We start from the raw sequence: 21,890 nt of genomic DNA, 5'->3' as shown, positions 1-21,890 counted from the left end.
CGACATTGGTTATTTTTTTAGGGGGTTGGGGGCTTGGTGAGAGGCTGAGTGTCTCTTAGATAGCTCTCAGCACCAGGCCACGCCCCCTTCTCACACGGTGAAGTGATTTTGTAAGTTGGCTGTATGAAGATAAATTAAAAGAATAAAAGTGGTTAAGAAAATATGCTGTCTAAATACGGTGGGCATATGACTGCAACAGGGGCGGCTGGTGACATTTGAAAGTGGTAGGGCGTAAAATGATTGGCATACTACGCCGTGAGCCCGAACCACCATAAGAGAAAATTTTGAAAAAAGAGAAGTAAAATGGTGCACTTTCAAGCAAATTTGAGAAAGCAGGAAGGTTGATAAAGCAATTGCCAGCAGTCAGAAGACAGTCACTAACTCACTACACGCACCAGCACTAGGTCTAGTGTGACTGTGTGCGCCGGTGACGTGGGCTGTCCTGGGCCTGGGACGTCACCACACACACAGCCATGGCCAATCGCTACTGCATGGCTTCACTGAAGTCACACAGTGATTGGCCATAAATCTGCAATGACAGGTACACAGGTATTACTGCACAGTAATTACCACAGTATGTAGAATGGTAATATTTAAAGACTGTAGAAGTGGGTGCCTTAATTCCTCCATCTCTCCCTTCATTCTCTGCTCAACCTGCCCTTCTTTCTGTACTTGGCCTTTCCATCCTACCTTCTCTCTTCCTTCCTCCTCTCCTCTCCTCTCCTCTCCTCTCCCATCCCCTACCCCTCTTCTCCTCTCCTCTCCTCCTCTGCCGGTCACCCTCCCCTCCCCTCCCCAGCCGGCCCCTCCTCTCCTTAGCTCCACTTCCTTCATGTACTCTCCTCCCCTTCTCTACCCTTCCCACTACCCTCCTCTCCTCTCCTCCCCTCAATTCTCCTCTCTCTACTCGTCTCTTCTTCTCCTCCCTCCCTCCCCTCCCCTCCTCAGCTCTCCTCTCCTTCTCTTCCCTTCCTTTCTTCCCGTTTCCAGTAGGGGCCCTGGCACTCGTCTCGCAGGTCTCATAGTCAGTTTTCCAGGCCTCCTCCTAATGTTCCATTTCGCGCTGACACGAGTTTTATCGTAAGAGGTGCGAGCCGACAATTAGTCTGCGCGAATGTTGCAATGAAGGAGAACATAAATAGAATAACTTCAAGTGTGAAGTTTATTGCAAGATAGAAAAGTCGAGGTGGTCACAGTGACGACGTGACGAAGCCAGCCAGCAGTCAGACTCAGCAGACAGTCACTGAACTCACTACACGCACCAGCACAAGGTCTAGCGTGACTTTGTGCGCCGGTGACGTGGCTGCACTGCGCCTGGGGGGGGGGCACAGTTAGCATTCGCCCTGATCGCCCATTAAGACCCGGGGGCTGCCGCGGCCCTGGCGGCATGAAGCAGCACCCTTGGGTCCCTTGTAAAGGTGGAAGCCTGTGCTCTGCGCATGCTCGGGCTGGTTATAGCCCTGTGCCACTGAAACAAGCTGCCGCAGCCCAGCCGGTGTCGCCCCATCCCCAGGCTTCAGCAGCGTGACGCGTGAGGTGAGGAAGGAGTCGAGGACGGAAGGTCAAGGTAAGGAGCATTGGCAAATACAATTGCATTTTGCCTGCTTAGCGTGTGTGCGTCCATGTGGCTTAGTGGGGCTACGCCCCAACGCCTGCTGTTGTTTTGAAGGTCCAGCAGGGTTACCATGTTAAACACCAACAAATTTGCCATATGGACTGGTAAAACAATGATACACTACGGACAGCATTCCATAATGTTCGCCTGGTTTAGAGGAAGTGAACACGCAGGATGCAGCTCACTGCAGATTAAATGAGTGACATTCAAGTGATCAGCTAGCCTTGCTCCAAGAGCTGTTGTTATCCACTTAAGAAAAATGAACAGAGAAGCAAAGAAATGAAAGGGGAACTATAAAATGAGAAAATTGAAATCTAAAGGACTGTCCAAACAGCCCTGACACTAAAGCGCACTCATTTTGAGGTGGATGTGCACATGGGGTCAGAAAACGACACCATTAACAGGGCAAGCGACAAGAGAGACAATGACTGGTGTGAACTGAACCATTACACCATGCAGTATGCTGTCAAGGATGGAGGTCAACTGCAAATGGCACTTAGACAGACCAATGGCAGAAGAGATTCAATGTAAAAAATACCTGTCTATATAGGCTTTAGCACAGTGTAGTAACAACCCATCCTTAAATACCTACCACATTTAACGCACGCTATTCACAATAAATAAGTCTGGCCCACTGGCTTTGTAATAAAGTTTCATGATAAACGGATTGCACCTATGGAATCTGGCATACCTTTTCCTAATGAAAAGATAGGGCCTAAACCATTGGTTTTACATAAAAATCAGCATAGGCTATCCCATTGTAAGCTTTTTACTTTCTGTGTGTTAGGGAGCCTTCACTAGGCAGCTATATTGATCCGGGCTCAGGCAGCTGGGTAAACAAACACAATAATCACAGCTGTGTAGAGAGGAAGCACTTTTTCTGTGGAAGAACACAACTACTCCCCAATCAAACATTACCTCCTGTCCATAAACATGTGGTGAGACCCCAAGGGTCTCTCTGCAGTACTCATGAAAGCTTTTTTTTAAATTGAGCACAAAGGTTCAGGCAACAGCTGTGCTATCAAGCCAGACCTTGTAAGGGGGTATAACTGTAGTGGTTGATGTCAATTGAGGGTGCCACTAACATTATATAGTTTACCAGTGTTCTTTTTCAGTATACAACACCTAATAATTCTGTGTTAATGATGGGAATAATTCAAAAAATGGATAAAAAAAGGTAAGAAAATTGTTTTTCCTAATGGAGTATCTGGCCACACAGGTAAGATACGCGCAGGCTGTCTTTGAGCATGACTATTAATGCCTTCAACTGTCCTGTATTAAACAGATGTGCAGTAAAGCAATGCCTGATGCTTTAAAATCCCTTTAATGCATTCCACTGACTTACACACGACAAGAGAAAAACTTGTCAATTCCCTTAAAACATAGTTTTATGTTGACGTCATTATAGATTCACATACTCTGCGTAATATTGCCCTCCGATAGTTGTGTTTGGAATAACAGTATTTGTACACAACCCAGATAATGTTATCAAACATCTCCCCATTTTATTCTATTCGGTCTGTCACAAAATGAGAAATGGACTACATAAGGCATCCATTCCATCATCTACTTGACCCATTACATTTCTCCTTATATACAATAACAAATATTCAAGTGAATTTCATAAATAAAATGACCACACAAATTACTTGCTACTCATCTCATTATTGCATCAGAATGGTAGTCTTAAAACCTGCAATGGACCCCCACAATGCAATTCTTACTTTTTCATTTTCAAGGATTATTGATGACCTCAGTCTAAGATGTGGCTGGTAGCGTAATTTTTAGGCACATGCTGGACACGTGCGTGCCTACAAAATGAAGCAGCACATTTTTTTCTTTTTATTTATCGATCCAAGTTGGAACGTTAAATAAAAACAAAAAAGTAGGGCCAAAGTGATTTAAAGTGAATGGGGGGATGGAGAAGTAATACAAAGGGTGGGGATGAGGGGAAACAACATGGAACTGCTGGGGACAGAAGCGACGCGGAGGGCGCTGGTGGGGAAAGCAACAGAGAAAGAGCCGGGGGGTGAGAAGATGATCCCACAGGCGAGAGTGCAAAGTGGAGCAGGAGAGACTCAAGAGAGCATCATGGCGGTCAGCGGGGGGAAGCACATGGGCGAGAGAGAGAAACACTGCGCTGCGGAGGGGGCAGGAGAAATACATGAGAAGACAGCTAGAAAACAAACTCTCATGGAGTGCTTAAAAGAAAATAAAAAAATAGTGATTGAAATGTTAGCAGTGGAAGGACACAAGTATTATTCCATGCTCTGGTTCACGGGAATGGGGTGGACGCAAAAAGAAAAGAAATGAGAGCACACACAAAAAACGAAGAAACAAAAACAAGCGAATGAGAGAGACAATAAAGCAAACCAACGGAATTCAATGGGTGCGGTTCTAAGCCCACTGTAAGCTGATAATCATCATATCACCAACAGACTGCTTGCACTCAATGGACACAAAGAGGGACAATGCGCCGTATTACAAAGAAACAAGTTTAAGGCTGCCCTGGACGCAGCCCATTTAAGTGAAATACAGAGAAGCCATTTAAAAGCTGCCTCGTATTACAAAGTGCGGGTGGCAACGTGCCTGCACTTTCAAGAGAGGAGATAGATCCTGTTGCAGTCAGGTGCAGGGAGTGACTCCACCTGTCTGAAGTAGGATGTATAGGGGTTCCACGGAGACCCTTTCTCTCCTACAGATGGGTTACCTTTAGGAGGTAAACTGAAAGTGTGCCACCTTTTTTGTGGAGCACTTTCAGTGCGCCTCCTAAAGGCATATTTGCCTCTGCGCCCACGTCCATAATACAAGCCAGGCGTAGCAGCAAAGTGATTTCCTCATTTGAGTAGGACCATGCCCCCATGAAAATGAGGGAACAGCCTCTTATGATTGGGCTGGCTCAACATGTGCACCAGCACTATCAGTATTAAAGAAGGGGTCGCACAAGCATCTGCAGCCCTCTCTGTAATACCATTGTGCCACAGGGGCACACAAAGTTGGAGCACATGCCCGTTGGCCCTCACGCCACTATGTATAATACAGCTCCAGGTGCGCACCTTCTTAAATGTTGTATTTTGTTTTGGATACCCACCATCAAGTGTACCACAGCCCCTCACATTCATTCTCTAAACTAGCTGTATGCCAACCTTGTTGATGCCAGCTGCAGAAAAGCCACAAAACAGTACAACGAATTTCTGAAAGGTTTTGTGCTGCCATCTTTCCCTAAACTTACCATCTGGTCCGTGTTGTTGCCCCCAACGTGCAAGGATCGATTTGTCAAATCAAACCCACCAAAGCTGCAGGTTCTCTGTGAAGAAGAAAAATGGTGTGAGGAGGGAAAGGAGTTAAACATGCAACAAATCGAGAAAAAAAACACTTTCTTGAACTGCAATGCTACATTAATGAGATATGAGCATTCAAGATGGAAAAGTAAAAACGAATAAAAGGAAACAAAGTAAGATGTCTTTCTAGACCAGGTAATTTATGAAGGTGATGGAGCCAGGCGAAAAGAAATTGAGCTATGGGCGTGCCCTATCTACTTCTTGTATCAATCAGCCCACACCTCTGCCAAGTTTTTCTAAACTCGGATCTCAAAGTTAGGCTCGGGCAAGTGTGCGAGTCCAAGCTCTGTCCCTCCCCAGCCCAATGATTCTAGGCCACATGCCCCCACTTTCTCTACTGCCGAGTGCGCGTATTTAACATCACCTGCATCTAATCACGCATTACAAAACCCTTCTTCCTGTATAGCGTTAGCAATTCCAAGAAATTCCAGGCATGAGTATGCAATTTTTACAGGGAACACCCATGTTTCTTTCCAGCCCACTACACTGCTACAGTCCCCAGTGTGAGGCACTTCTGGAGAAATACAACTCTGAAGACAAAAAAGAGAAACAGCTTCCATTCCAGTGCTAACGCTATGCAGGGGGCCTAGCTTCAGGGGGGTTTCTGGGGTGTTCTACTCCCCTAATAAATGTATTTTGGACTAAGTAGTTGGGTACAGGTGATTTCAGTCGGGTTTGGTAAGGTTCCTGTCGGATTTTTACATACACACAGAAACAAGCATCTGCAATAGGTCTCACATCTACGCGAGTTTGGCTATTGGCATTGTAAATGACAATGCCTTTTAATTATGTTATTGTTTTTAAAACATAAAAGGCATTGTCATTTACAATGCCAATAGCTTAAACTCTTGCAAATGTGAGTCCTATTGCATTCCAAATGCTTGAAGGCATCGCTGAGGTCCCCCCCTTCCGTCTCCCATGCCCCTGAAGAGCTCCCAGTTTGCTATGAGTTAAATAAATAAGCCGGTGGTCGCAACTGCGCACGAGAGACCCTCCTGCAGTAAGAGAATCTCATTTAAGAAAATAGTGCTTACAGACTAAAGAAGTTGTACCATGCAACAACCGAAGTGGAGGTTACAAATGAAGACAAGGTGGTACTAAGGAGGGACTAACAAACCTAATAACAAATAAGAAGCCAGCATTTCCGAAGGACAATGACACAAGCCATTGACAAACATGGGCAAAGAGTGGGCGGGGCTACAAGTACATACTCCAACACAGCATGGCTTGCAGCGCATGCGCTGCCCAGGCTCGGCCTAAAAACCTACACACACTCTCTCCCTCTCTCTGTTTTGAAAGTGTTCAAAAATGTTATTTTACAAAACATTGAGTTTTCGCTCACTTAATACTCCTAACAAACCGCATTCCTCTCCCTTTCCATTGCCCATTAATCCCTTCTCATGCGCCCTGTTTGTCGTATAATGTATTTTAACATTATATAGCAACCTGTTTGATGGAAAATCTGAGTCTCACTCAATCTTACTAACCAAGCTGCACCCATGGCTATAGGCAAACCGCCAACACATTCAATTGCAACATCCACAAGACCAGAAAAAGCTATTAAAGATGCATATAACAACCACAGGATGTTCAGTTGCATGATCTTTACTCTGCTCCGTATGCGGCTGCTTTATTAAGCGCGTTCGGTTTCAGAGCATAGCACCTCAGGTGAGACAGTATGGAGGCACAGATTGGCCTGCAGTTTCATTTGATGATGAGAAACGTATTTATTTATGTATTGCGGTAAGTATCATGTGTGCCACGTCCCTTTGCGATCGCTTGGTTGTAACGGGTGATTCTTTAATAATGGATTTACGTAACTGTTTCTCATGGATGGGGAAATGGCTCAGAGATCAGTCATCATAAACTTGCAAGACTAGTCGGAAGCAAGTTGGTGTTTACACAACAGGTTCCTTAAAGATTAACCAGTAGCTAGAACATGAGGGTCCTAGATAGCGTTTGTTGATTGCTGAAGATTGGTCCCTGGGTTGGGGGAAGAGGGTCCTGTTCAGGCAATGGTGTACCAAAAGAATACATCAGAATCTCTTATATAGTTCCCTTCAAAAGATTACAATATGTTAACACCGCCAAAATGCCACTTAATTAGCTATAGCGCACATAAAATTCTAAGTGAAAGGAAAGTAGAGTGTGGTTACTACCACCTCAAACATAGTGCTCTCCTGAGATAATGAAATAAAATGACAAGTTACTTAGGTACAGCTTCCTGACCCAACCTTTAGATGGCAGAATAGTGCACAGCATCTGAATCCAGAAGAGATTTCCACTACTAACGGGAAAAAAGACGGACAACCCTGAAAAGTGAAACTGGCAATGAAAAAATATGTTTTCATTCATTTTCCACCAGCTATTAGGAAGGAGTTCACTTTTGCAGCAAATATTATACACTGAAGTTACTTAAAGGGAGATGGCTTCTGCTCGATCGGCAACAGGGTAAGCATAAGGCTTCCCTTCAAAAGGTCCTTATGAATAAAATGGATAGAACCTCCAAACAACTTTGGAACAAAGGGTGTTAAAGCTCACACATGGCTTTATAGAAGGTGGTTTATGGTCTGTTGGGCTTGAGAGCCATGGCCCCTTCTCTTCGAACCAAAAAGTGCAACTTCTAAATAGACTACTAGGACAATCCAATGAGCAGTGCAATCTGGTATAGCACCTGATAGGATTACGTTGACAATCAATGAAAACCTTCCTACGAGATTTAGAAAGTAAAGACACTTGGGGAAAGCACACATTGAAAGTTGCACTTTTGATGATCGCATGTGCTTCAAAATAACAATTATCATAATCCAAAGGTATTTTAATTTTAGCATTGGGCGAGAAGACAGAAAGATACTGGGCATTGTGAATGCATTAACTGAGGGGCCTGCCTGCTATATTACCTCTGCATATGTGCAAGGTTCCATCCAAATAGCATGCTCCTGAAACATGACTGTACATCGTACGGACATACGCATGCCAGCATTTGGACTAAACGGGACTTCAGTGTCCAGAAAAAACAAGCAAAATATATGACATGCCTCCTTGGAGCATCGCCCAGGGTACATATCACGATAGTAAACATTCTGGAGAAAAGTATTTGCCTCATAAGAAAAAAATACTCTGTAATCAGAATTAAAATGTGGCAGTTGGACCAGTCTACAAATTAAAAACAAAATGTGTGTGTGTGTGTGTGTGTGTGTGTGGGGGGGGGCTACACACACACCAAAGTAGCACATCAAGATGCAAACGAATATGATGAACAATGTATTGGTTGAAGTGCACCAACAGAACTCCAAGATCTCCTTCGACACTGACACCAGGAAAACAGCCAATGTACTGAAAATCATCCAAATATGTGAATATCCATTTGGGGAGGAAGCAGCAGTGAAGGATTTTTCTTCTACAAGTCGTCTAGCACAGGGCCAAATGTTTAAACAATAGAACTGAGAACTATTGAATTTAACTAAAAGAACCATATTAGAAAACTGCTTTTTTAATTGGTTCTGATTGAATTATCTAAAAGTCTTTGACATGTTGTGATTAATTGTACATTTATACGTTAGATGTTATTTAACCTAAAAGGGATAATTTATGATGATTAAGTTTGTATTTGATTATAATATTTGTTCCTTTAAATATACATGAATTACTTAATTATTTGCTAGCGGCAGAATGGGCTTTTTCGATATAAATCCCACTGTTTGGTTCTTAAATGCAGTATTAGAGAGTTCCATTTAATTGCATTTCCAGTAAATAAGACACCTGGAAATTAAAGAATAAATCCATGGGGTTCTACACAATGACTCTGGCAGACAATGTCAGTGCCACACCATTGGCATGACAGGCGTTAACGTTTTGTACTGTGTAATGCAAGTTCACTTTGCCAATGGGTCGAGGCTTCTGAAAACCTGTGACTTTTGGCTCTGCTAGGCTTTCCCGAAGGACAACGCAGATTTGCACCACACCCCTGCCAAAGGTTTCATTTGCCAGAAAGTAGACACCCTCTTCATACAAATAAAACCCATAGCAACAAAAACAGGGCTGTTTATTAACAGTAAAATGGCTCTTTCGTTCCAAATCTCAGCTGTGTTCGAGGCATGGATTCTTCCAGACTCTTGAGGAAGCTCAGCTTTCAGTTTCTTGGATCAGAAATAAAGCTGATGCAGTGAAGAGTGACTATACGTCAACAATACAGTGCACCCCTAAACCTGTGCAACATAAAACACTACAAGAGGCACTCCAAGACTGGTTTGGTTGATCAAACAAGCAGGACGGTTACAGGTTTATCGTGCGTGAATTGAAAGGAGGGTCAGCCATATGCAAAAAGCATTTGCAATGCAATAGGTCTTGAATCTGCGAGAGATTAAGCTATTGGCATTGTAAATGATAATGCCTTTTATTTATCTATTTTGATAATTAACACATAAATAAAAGGCATTGTCATTTACAATCCCAATAGCTCAAGCTCTTGTAAATGCGAGACCTATTTTACTTCAAAGGAGCGTCCGCCATTGTCTACGCTGCTTGGAAAGTGTAAGCGCGCATGGCATGCTGGATGTTGCAGGAAAGCATGTCGTGCTTGCAGTAGGAGAAACTCATTAAAGAAAATAGTGCTTAAACACTAAATAAGACATACCGTGTAACAACAGTAGTAAAAGGCTCAGTCCTCGTGAGAGGTTACAAATCAAGAAAATGCGATACTAAGGAGGAACTAACAATCCTATTAACGAATCAGAAGCCAGAATTTATGAAGGACAATGACCAAGGCCAATGAAAAAATATGGGTGGAGCTTCAAGTTCATAATTAAATACAGCATGCCTCACTAAGCACCAACGCACTGCCCAGGCTCGACCTGAAAAGTTAAGTTTTCAGTACAGAGCTTCAGTCAATGAGTTCTTGGTATGAGATGATGGCCGGTCATGAGAGAAATGTATTCCAGTCCTCACTTCCACTCCAGACAACCTGCCTCATATTTAGTAGAAGTGTGAGAGATGTGTATAATTTGCTTTCAGGTAATTACGTGAAATTACATGAAAATTATACAGATTTAAGAAAAATACAAATCCATAATTTTATCCTAGATTTCACTGAGAAATGAATCCTCGAGTCAATTTTTGACGGGAGATGCATTTAAACAAGAGCATCGTGAAAAACAGCCACTCGCATTCTGTTGTTCCTGTATGTTGAATAACTGTGGATTGCTCCATTCACTGTAAATTTTTACTGTGAAACGCGAATAACTAAGTTAAGTGGCATAATGGTGTCATTTTGGAATTTGGCAGAACAAGAAAATCTTGAATTTACTCGAATTAGGCCAGCGTAATTTAAAAATTGCCCAGGCCTAATATTTAGGCTTGAACTAATCTAGTGAGCGACAAGCGATGCCTGATGGAATATCCTTCGACCTCTTGTTGCATTAGCAAGTGGAAACCAAAAGTGGGTTTTTCAGATAGAAAAATTGATTTACGCCATGATACATCAAATTTCCTCCTCACTACTGCCATTGCACAAGCCACTTTGCAACAAACATGACTTAGGGCTGGACGTACGAGTTTTGGTGTACAGGTGATTCATTCACAAACCTGACAAATATCCAGGCCACCTTTTATTACAACTCCATTATATCCTATAGAACTTGCAATAAGACTGACAGGATATCCATAATTTTGTGACGTAGTAACCCTCTGTCAAACTCAAGTCCTAAGTGTCAGTAGCCTACATATACCAGAAAAAGGGCAACATAGTGCCTATTGTGATGGCTATGACCAGAATGCGTTATTCTCTCAGAAGCTGCTATTCCAACTCAACTTCATGTGGTCTTCAATTCATTCATCAGTGAACCATACAGCAAAAAGTGATCAATATGCAAAGTAAAACAGAAGCAGAAAATCGTTAAACGGTAATCACAGCCTGAATACTTATAACACAGAAGTTCGGTGTTAGGTAAATGTTTAACATTTAGGAATTAGACTAAGTGTCTATCTCACAGGCAACTGGCTATCTTGCCTAACTGTACTGCATATACTGTGTTCAAACACCTGCAAGTATGCATCGCCTAACTTGTACACCCCTGTGTCTCATAAAGTTGGACAACTGAAATTACATTAATCCTGTGCAACACATGGAAATAACCATGTATTTGTATGAAACTCAAAATGTGGAGCTAATACCCAGCAGTAGTATTTTCGCTGCTACTAGGTATCTTACTCCTGGATTTTGTTCAGGACTTTAAATGAACATTCTAGTATTAGCAGAAATCATTGGGAAATATGTATGTACATAAAACAATCAATTGGTAAATTTGAAACACCTGTATATGACTTTGAGTATGGTGTCTCCTGCTTGGTTACAAAAAGGTTCACAAAGTTTGCCCAGAATTTAAATAACTATACCCCATTTTACTGTACCTCTAGTATAATCGGTTGCATGAAGATACGATTAGATGGAATAGCCATGCAACAATAATAAAAAAAAACACATTTGAAATCTATGTAAAAAAAATATGAGTTTTTTTTTTTAAACGTCATGCATACTAGACTTTTCACTGAAACACCAAACCAATGGCAATGCATGGCGAGATGACCATTTGTGGTGAATACAAAGGCATTGCTTTTCCCTTGAGATTGCAGCAAGACAATACTTCCACTTCAAGGATGTGGGGAGGGGAGAATATTTGTGTAACTGGACCAGAGACTGTCCAACTAAAGTAAATCGAGAACTTTACGTCATCTTTAGAAAATGAATATTTGGTATGTATTTCAAATACTTCTCTCTTTATTTCGCTCTCTTCATTTTTCTGTGAGGCTAAATCAGTTGGTATGTGCTTGAAACATGCGTTATCTGCTCTACTATGCAGCAAATGGACTGATTCCAAGAAAGTGACAGTGAACAGTGCTTTTTTGTTTCTCCCACTGAGGCTTGTATATCAAGTATGTCTTTCCTGAATCCTTCCAACAAAATCTAGGAAAATTGGTAGGTGTTTAAAGTTGTTTGAGTCTCCATGTTAATGGCTGCATGATGTGCATGATATTTAATACAAATTGTGTGTCCTTATAGAAATAAAGGCCTTTAGCTTTCCAGTGAATCTTTATAATGTCAAGCAATGGGGATCATTCTCTAGACTTCTGTGATTTTTTTGCATGACTTAAGATTGTTTTGTCTCCCATATCTCGTCAGCTAACATTTTGAGCATATGTATATGAGTTATATCAATGAGTTACTCAAAATAACTGGCATTTTGTTTACTAGAGACACAAGAGAAGAAAACAAATCTAATTCATGGGAAAAATGCACAAAACCCACAGTGCCGGGGGAGGGTAGGACAGAAAGAAGTATTACCTTGTCTGCAACCCCTTGGAGAAATGAAAGGCCACTCTCACAACACCTGATTGACTCACAGACTTTTGATGGATTCTCAAGAGAACCCTTTTAGTACAGCGGTCCACTGTGGCAGCCCACTTCCGCTCAGCTGCCTGATCTTCCTCCAGCAGGCATCGTCTCAGGTCTTGTTTGTCGGACTTGTTGAGGGTCCTGTCCGTGACCGGGCGCACCAGATGGGAAAGGTTGAGGTGACTATAGAGGCTTTTCTCCACCACATAGGTAATGTTGAACTCACTCACTGAAGAACGTGGCCTTGGCCTTCTGTTAGGAAAGCTGTAGCCTGCCCATTTGGCCTTCTGCCGGAGAAGCTGCTGCTCGCATGTGCTTGTTGATGATCCTTTCCTGCTGGGACGCTGGCAGAAAAAAGCTCTGGTACAGGAGTAATTAGAATCCATTTTCTTGAGCCTGATCTGCTTCCTGACACTCTGTACCTCCTCCAAAGACACAAGAACGTGGTGCTTATGCCTGTTGCTGTCATAAAAGCAAACACTCTCTGTACTTACCCCATGGTTTATAGCACCAAGGCCCTTTTTCACTTCGCCTTCTGTAAGCGAACGTGAAACCTTCTGGGCTTTGTCTTCATCAGGGAAGGAGAAAACTGAGCCTGACTTCTTGGCTGGCTTTATAAGATTACGGCCATCCGCTTTGCCAAGTGACTTGACCAGCTTCTTGTTAACACTCCACATATCCAAGCTGCCAGAAGAAGGGGACGGGGAGAAGGAGTCCGAGTCTTCTTCGGGATGCTGGCCAGGTGAATCCTCTAAGTGGACTGGCTTCTTGTGTACACCGGAGTAAAGGGCAGATTTATCATCCGCAATAGGAGTGCTGATCCCCGTGTGCTCTTCTACACCTGCAAGATGACCAAAAGCAGAAATTTACAATTTGAAGAGCAATTGTGACTTTACACTTGAAACCACCACCTAGTGTCTGGTCTTTAATTTTATTATTTGCAATAAGTCACTAGTCACTAAACCAATTACAATAATTCTAACCAGAAGTGGCAAAAGCTGACATTAACTTATCTGATTCTATGGTACAAAAGATCAAATACATCACATAGTCATTATTTCATAATGTCATTATCACCCCCTCCATCCCAAGATCTCTTTCAGTAGGAAATAATGAACATCTCAAGTCAATGCTGATGGAGATCCACCATCCAGATGTTAGATTTTGGGGCCTCTGTATTACCATAAGCCATTACTTCTCAAATAAGCCACCATCCCACTAAGTCAAGCCACTTACAAATTAAGGAGACAGAATTTTTCTTCACATCATTTGACGACTACATAGCAAAATTCTAATTAGAAAACCAAGCGATTCTTCGAGTACTTGTTAACACAGGACCTTCTTTCAGACACAGTGCTGTGACAGCAAGGGTTTAAGTCTAGGTGCATATGATAGTGACGTGTTTTCTTGGGACATTTGTTCAATTATTTCAATAGTTTAAGCTTCAAACATAGCCTCGTGTTTCACATTTGAAAAGCGTTTCAAAATTAGTACTGCCTATTGTGTATTCCATAAACGTTGAAAATGTCCACACACATACGCGTTTATTTTAATGAGGCGCTAAAGGTGGGTGATGGTAGAATATAGACACTGCAAAATCCCACTTGCCAGGTTTTCCTGGTGATAAGGATTTGTTCTTCCTGTGATTCGGATCAACTGTAATTTCCCTGGGGCATAATATAGTAAGCAAGGCAAGGGAGAGAATGGACTAACACGTTTAGTATCTATTTTTCATTTTTTAAGTTCTGATGATCCTATTCAGGTTTCTAGAGTTCAACAATCTTCATCCATCACAGACAGGGTTCCGGCCCAAACATGGGACGGAAATTGCTCTTTTAGCAGTAGTGAAGAAAATTCTGGACCAAGGTGGTACGGCAGCTATCATCCTCCTGGACCTCAGGGCTGCATTTGACACCGTCAACTACATCTTGACCCGTAGACTCGGGAGACTTGGGGTGATGGGGGGTGCCATCACCTGGTTGCAGTCCTTCTTAGAAGACAGGTCCTTTCAGGTCTTTGAAGGAGATATCATATCTCAATGCAGGTCTCTCAGCTGCGGTGTACCTCAGGGATACTCCCAGAGTCCCACATTTTTCAATGTCTACAGGAGTCCACTGGCAGAGATAGTCCGTCCATTTGGCATAAAAATAGTGACACACGCCGATGACACTCAGCTCTTGGTGGCCTTAAACCACCCTGAAAAGTCATCCGGCGACCTAGGCCGCTGCTTGTAAAAGGTAGCCAAATGGATGGCGTTCTCTTGCCTGAAACTAAATGGAGACAAGACGGAGCATATGCTCCTCGGCAACTCGCCAATCTTCAACTCAGGGCTGAAATGGCCTAACTTTCTTGGCCCTGCTCCGGAACCAAAGAACTAAATCAAAAACTTGGGCATGTGGCTAGACCGCTCCTTGAATTTTGAATATCAGGCAGCAAAATTATGGGCCACGTGCTATGGCATCCTGAGGAAGCTCTGCAAAATACTTCCTCTCTTCCCGTTCCAGGCAAAAAGGATAATGCTCCAGGCTCCTGTCTTATCGCGCCTGGACTATGGGAATGGCCTTTATTTGGGATATTTCCAAGCCACAATCTCCAAGCTACAGATCCCTCAAAACTGCGCAGCTCGCCTGCTCCTCCAGATCCCCTACCGGCAATCAGCCAAGACGGCACTGAAGAGCCTTCACCGGTTGCCTATAAAGGAGAGAATAAAATTTAAGACTATGTGTATCACGCATAAGTCCTTCTGAGGGAATGGAACGCCAATCAGTCGTTCTATGATCACTCCTACCACCCAAACAGAAGCCTCCATTAGGCTAACCTCTCACTTGCTGTGCTTCCTAAAATAAAAAGAGCTGGAAGTGGCGGACGTTCGTTCTCTTACAACTCTGCTAAGCTATGGAACGCACTCCCTCCCCACGTACGTGGGGAGCCTACCCTGATGCCGTTCCGGAAGCTCCTTAAAACCTGGTTCTTCCAGAATTCCGCTTAATCATTTGGCCCTCTTTGTCCCTGTCTGTTTACAGCGCTGGGTTGCCTTATGGTAGCTATGCGCTTTATAAATGTTTTTTCACTCATTCATTTGTGGGATGGGCATGCATCCAAAGGAAATGCCTTTTTTTATGTGGTATATAATTTGCTACATACAGTATCTAAAAGATGAAGACACGGAAGATGGTCCCATTTGTAACTAAATTACACTGCGGAGGTAAAAATAAAGAGATACTGCACTCCTGTACGTTCTCTCACACAGCTGAAGAAAAAAAGTGACACTGCTCTATGGGACGTGTCCTGATCTGCAGGGCTTCAAACGAAATGACACGGTCCACAAGTTAGGGTGTACCATAACCCATTAAGATTTCAAGGACATTTAGTGGAGCTAGTTGGTCTGTGGGTTCCAGCTTCCCTTGTTTTAAGAAGCGATTTCCTTTCCAATATTTCTCCAAATCCACCAACACAAATACTTAAACTGAGATGTGAATGCAACATGTAAGCCAAGTTCAAGACATGATGTTTAGAAACCATTGCTAGGACACCCTGAGAACAATGTAATCTAGTCTATGACTAGTATACTGGTGAAATATTTTGGGTCCAATGTTGAAATCCCCAAGGGTAGACTCTGCCATTCAATTCTGGAAGATCAGCAGAATGATTAGTATTAAGTTAGGCAACAGCATAACCCACAATATTAAAAATATAACTTACCTGTAACAATCACTGATTTGGCGCCGAAGCGGTTGCCAGTCATAGGGCAGAAGCACCAAGACCACACAGGTGGGAGTTATCTGTCCGATATATCTGGACCCAATGTCAGAAAAAAAAAATGAAAATGTAATGTAATCATTGAAGAACAAGCATTGGCATAGTCAATAGGTCTCGCCTTTGAGACCTTATAAGTGTTTAGCCATGCAACACTTGATGTTGTTGCACCAAGGATATTGTGCTGGATAACTAAACATTTATAAGGTCCCAAATGCGAGACCTATTGGCTATGCCAATGCTTGTTTTTTTAAAGTAATGTGGCCGGATTCTTGCGCTTGGCACCTCTAGAAAATATTATGTGGTGATAGCGCAGGAGCCCGTCCCAAACAGGCCGGTTATATAAAGAAGTCCCGGCTCTTAGGTAACCACTGTACCCCCAAGTTTGTAAACCGCCGGACGCCCCTGTAAAGGAAAGCGAGACCAGGTTCCACTCCAACCAACAAAGCTAGTTGATGGTATCTTTTGTACATTTTGCACGGACCATAAGAACGCAACTTTGAGGTGGAAAAAAAAGTTCATAGTCTTAAAGCGCCTTTTAAGAAAGCCCAAAGATTTCTCCAAAAAGTGAGTGCCCACGAAGCTAACTAGGAATTCTCTTAGAGACACGTGGCCTCTGTAATTAAAGGCATGGTTTGAAACAGGTAAATTAAAATCCTGTACATCCAGTCATGTGCCACCGACCAGGATTTTGATGCCTAGCTGTCACTAAGCTTTCTGCTATTACATCCAACAATATAACCAGGGCCGCTGGAATTATGTGATTGTACAACAAAACTAGCATGTGGACAGCCCGACGGCGTTAGCAGCGCACAGCACTGCTCTCGCCATGCGAGGCACGTGCATGCGGACAGCCCGACGGCGTTAGCCATGCAAGGACTTATTACATGTGCACACAAACGGAGGGACAAAGATGGCGTTGGGCTGTCCACATGCACGTGCATTTGCAGCTGCATGTGGACAGCCCAACGCATCTTTGTCCCTCCGTACGCGTGCACATGGTGAATTGATTACAAAAAACCCTTGCATGGCAAGAGCAGCTCTGTGCGCTGCGAACGCGAGGCGAGACCTAAAAACAACTTGCAACGTCCACGCCCAGCACTTGATGGCAGGAGAGTGCACATCATGTGATGTACAGGAGCAGCAGCTGCAAACCTGTTTCTATCAAAAGCTATAGGAACAGCCAATGTTTCTATCAGCAAGTTCTACAACAGAAGTTTTCTCTGAAATCTGTGGAGATGCTATTATTACCATTGGTGCTGCAATATTCTAACTCTCTGGGAAGGACTGAAGCCCCTGGTTAGAAAGGCAATACACAAAAGCTCGAATTTTTAATAGACAAATACAATGCTGAATAATGCATTTTATCAAGCCAATTCACAAAGGTTTTGTAGAAAACACAAACATCTATACAATGGAGATTTATGCCTATAAATTGCACAGGCTTCTAACATTTCCAGAAGTCACAAACTTCCCCTGGAATATGCAATTATCCACATTGCTGACAGTCATCTGGAGGATGCAAAGTGAAATATACCTTTGAAATTTTTTGGGGGGGTTTACTTTTATCTTCAGGAAAAATATTTTTCCTTTGAGGGTACAGCTTTTTCCCTAGCCTCTTCTGTGCGTTGGTCGGCCCCCGACCATCTGACGTCACGGTGGGCGTGTGCGTCCGACGTGCGCGCGTAGAATTCGTCCGCACAGCGGGGAAATGTGCAACAATGGAATATTGGTGTGCTCCACTATCCTATCAAATGTACGATTCTCTATGCACTTCAGACTCCATAGGCCCTTCTACAGGGGAAAAAATTCAAAGTCCTTCAGATGTTCAGTTCAACAACATGTGCGCAACAGTTCACACCACAGAGACAATCCGGCATCCTATGTTGCCCTATAAATAAATTTAGTACTAAGGACAATCCACCACACATCACTGAATTCCATCAACGAAAAAAAGTATCCTTAGATCCGATTGTCACTTAGGTCCTGATAATTAATGCCCACAATTCTTTTGTTTTCACATCTATTTTTTTTCAGTTGTGCCAAATGTTTGTGAATGAGGTTAAGTGTCCTTTATGCTGGCATAGAGAGTGATGCCTGCATTGCTAGCAGTCATGGTGCACAATAAATTAATATGCAACCAATATGCAATTAGTACCTAGTTAAGTAACAGTCCAAATATAAAAATACATGAAAACGAGTGTTGCTGCCTGAACCTCGGTTTCCTGCCACTGCTGAACCTCATGGCCTCACTGCAAGCAAACTGTGGGCAGTCGTGCTCAGGACTGTCTGGAAAGGAGAAAGACTTACACCAAATAAATGTTTTCCCATTTTAAACGTTAAGACGTGGTTTATATTTTAGCTTTACCTGGACATACGGCTGCAAATAAAAATCAAACATTCAGGTCATCAGTGGCTAGCGTGATAGATACCTTCAGATCTCAATCTGTTCATTTTGGTTGAGTACTGAACGAGAGTGGGTATTCAATGGAAAAAAGTTTTTAAACATTCCTAAAGAGACACGACATTCGATGCACCCCATATTGCACTCAACGATTTCGTATAACACGACTACAGCAAAACTTCAGATTCATAACATGTGGCATGGCCGGAGTCATTTTAGGGGAAAATATGACATAGGCCGTCTCCAAGGAAAAATTTGAAATATCTTGCTAGTAAGCAAAAAAGAATCTAGATTCTGAAATGTTAACACTTAGCAAACTTTTGAAAGAAAATTATCTGTATGAGTGCTCAGTTATTGTTGAAAAGAAAACTAACTTTACATGCATTTTAAGTCAAAAAGGCCGCTTCATGAGGGGTCAGGATGTTACTTAAGAATCTATCAATATCTGCTCGAGCCAATACCCAACTAACATGCACTGAGGGCATCTTCACTTCTCATTGGACTCAGTCTTCTGGTGTCGGATAGATCACTTTGTTCCTCTGACATATTCATTTTGTAAGCAGCCTCTGTGCTTTAAATTCATAATAATAAGCTGAGACAAACAAAAGATGGAGCCAAGAGATACTTGAGACTAAAATCTATATTTCCATGAACAAACAGCAGGGCTTTCAAGAGCGTGTACATGGAATTAGTCAAATGGCAGGCGGTAGAAAATCGAGCGAAAGTGAGAGAGCGGTGAAGTGTTCGAAAGAGACCATGTGGTATACAAATAAGAGAGCAGAGGACAGAACAAGAGGCAGCAGTAGAGAATGAGAGGTAGTGAGCGAGGAAGAGGGTAAGTAAGAGAGAGAACACACAGTAGACAGAATGTAAGGGAGATCAAAATAGAGAAAAAAGGAAACCTTGTGCACATGTTTTTGTACTTCCAGACTGCTCCTGAGGCTTCTTCTTGACAATCTTAACCTGAAGAACTGTTATGCTGGAAATAAACTTAATTTCTCAAAGCATGGAACACTGAAAACTTAAGCAAAGTGCCCCTTTTTGACATTCACCCCCACTTTTTGCCCAGTATTTGATGTGATTTTGACTGGGAGTACACTGCGTTCCTGCTAACCAGGTCCCCAGTGCCAGATCTCTTTCACAAAACTGAAATTGTACCCCAATTGTTAATACCTTTAGCACCCTGTGTAAGCCCCTAGTAAATGGTACCCCAGGTAGCTAGGGACTGGGGTACTAATGAGGGTCCCCTAAGGGCTGCAGCACCTATTGCGCACCCTAAGAGACCCCTCATCAAGCACAGCCAGACTGCCATGGCAGGATGCGTATCTTGATGCAGACAAAAGTGAAAAAACATGATACACATCCCTGTGGGCCATGTCCCCAAACACTGCATCTAATATTTGTAAGTCATCCCTGGAGCAGGCATACAGTCCTAAGGCAGGGTGTATTATATTACATGTGAGGACACAGCTGCATGAGCAGATATGCCCCGGTGCAGGTCAGTTCCATTGCTGCCAGTACAAGTGACCAGGTAAGCCATTTTAAAAACATATGCTGGACACTGGTAAAACAAATAGCGCCCCAGCTACATGATGGCTTCACTGAAAATAGAGATGTTTGGTATCAAACATCTTGTATTAATAAACCTACACTGATTCTAGTGTTCAATGTGTTAATACATGCACCCAGAAGGCACCTTAGAGATGCCCCCTGAAAATGTGCCAACTACTGGTGTGCTAGATGACTGGTCTTGGCCAGCCTGCCACCAGAGAAGAGTTATTGACCCCCAACAGTGAGGGCCTTTTCTATCAGGAGGTCAGATACAAAGCACCCCCAACAGGATGACCTGCGAATTAGCAGTCCATGGCAGGAAGCTTCAAAGAGCGCACCACCTTTGGTATGCAAATCTGGCTTCTCTCACAGGGGAGGATGCCGACCGCCACGCCCCCCTCACCCCCCCAATTCCACCCTCCCACACCACCACTGTCCAGGGAATATTTGGCACCTGTACAGGGGAGAAAATCAGATTAGTGTGTTCACCTTCAGGCTAATATCACCCCTAAGGTGGGCTCCTTGAAATAAACACAACTTTTCAGAGTCTGCCATCTTTGTGATGGCAAACTTAGGAACTCTGGGATAGGGTTATGCCCACTTTCCACAGGAAGTGGTAATATAGGTGGCCTATGGACCCCAGGGGTAAGTAGCCCATTGCTACTTACACCACCGTACACTCCACCGAACGCCCCTAAATCTAGTATTTGGGGAAGCAGCTGGCACCAGGAAATTGGATCCTGCCAACCAAAAAGAAGAAGACTGACATGAAGAGTCACAAGAAGCAAGAACAGAAGAACCAACAACTGACTTGGCACCAACCCTGCCAGGCCAGTAAGCTGACTTCGACAATTGCGCCAAAAGATGACTTGTCCTGCAGCTGCTGTGACTACAAAGCCTAGGAGAACTGCCAGCACTTAGCCCAAGAACAAGGATGTCCAGAGGAACAGCAGAGATGCTCCCCTGCATCCTGCAGGTATCAAAGACTGAGCTGTGAGGCTCGAAGACCGCGAAAACCTGATGACGGAAAGTACCACAGGACCTGAGCCGCCTTGCCCGAGCTGAAGTGAGCCAATGGTGCCAAAGTGGTCCCCAGACCCTCCAGACTCGAAGCCCACCTTGGGTTTCCCCACTGTGGGCTTCGACGACACCTGCCGCCTCTCTTTTCAAGACTTTTCTACCACAACCACTCCCGGTGACGAAAACTCGACGCCTAGAGACACCTCTGCATCCTTCGCCCCTGCTGGCCCATGGAGAAGAGGACCAGAGGTGTCCCCATTTGAGAATTGTGAGGCCTGAGGCCCCCTGTTGGTTAAGCCCAACTGGGCTCCCAGTCCAAACCCACAGTCTCTTTTCACAAAGACCGATCCCATAGACTAACATTGGGCACCCGACGATACATTACACCACTGCGCCCTAGTGCCGCTGGAGGGGATCTGCTGCTGCTGACTTGGACCTTGCCCCATACTCACTTTAAGTTCAGGAGATTGGTCTTATAAGACCTGTATGTTGTATTTGGTTTTCCTCCCATAGGATAACATTGCAGTCTCTAAAGAATGTGTTGACTTTTGAAAACCTAAAGTATTTCTATCTCAAAACGTACTTACCTAATAATATTGATTCGGGTGCCTAAATATATGTATAAGATGTGTTATTTTCGTAAATTGGTGTGGATCTCCTTATTGGGTTGTGTGCATCTTTTATTGACTCTGTGTATTTTACAGATGTCTAAAATTCCGCTCTGATAAGCCTAAGACTGCTCGACCGCACTACCCCCTAGAAGAACACCTTGGGATTGCTACAGCAAGCCCCTGTCCACCCATAAGCGAATAC

The 21,890-nt window shown here is 43.4% G+C and overlaps 1 protein-coding gene across 4 annotated transcripts in view; it reads right to left on the bottom strand.

The window, feature by feature from the left end:
• Nucleotides 1-21,890, bottom strand: part of SASH1 (SAM and SH3 domain containing 1) — a 576,231-nt gene that overhangs the window by 72,220 nt on the left and 482,121 nt on the right. For all 4 annotated transcript variants that reach the window (XM_086927460.1, XM_086927459.1, XM_086927461.1 and 1 more), the window contains 2 exons: nt 12,841-13,187; nt 4,848-4,922 (listed from right to left, as the gene is read on the bottom strand). In XM_086927460.1, coding sequence (XP_086783586.1) covers nt 4,848-4,922; nt 12,841-13,187 — 422 coding nt within the window. The remainder of the gene's footprint in view (nt 1-4,847; nt 4,923-12,840; nt 13,188-21,890) is intronic.

This window comes from Lissotriton vulgaris, chromosome 6 (assembly GCF_964263255.1).
Source record: "Lissotriton vulgaris chromosome 6, aLisVul1.2, whole genome shotgun sequence".
In the NCBI taxonomy this organism is placed as follows: domain Eukaryota; kingdom Metazoa; phylum Chordata; class Amphibia; order Caudata; family Salamandridae; genus Lissotriton; species Lissotriton vulgaris.
This window is presented reverse-complemented; position numbering and strand designations above follow the sequence as displayed.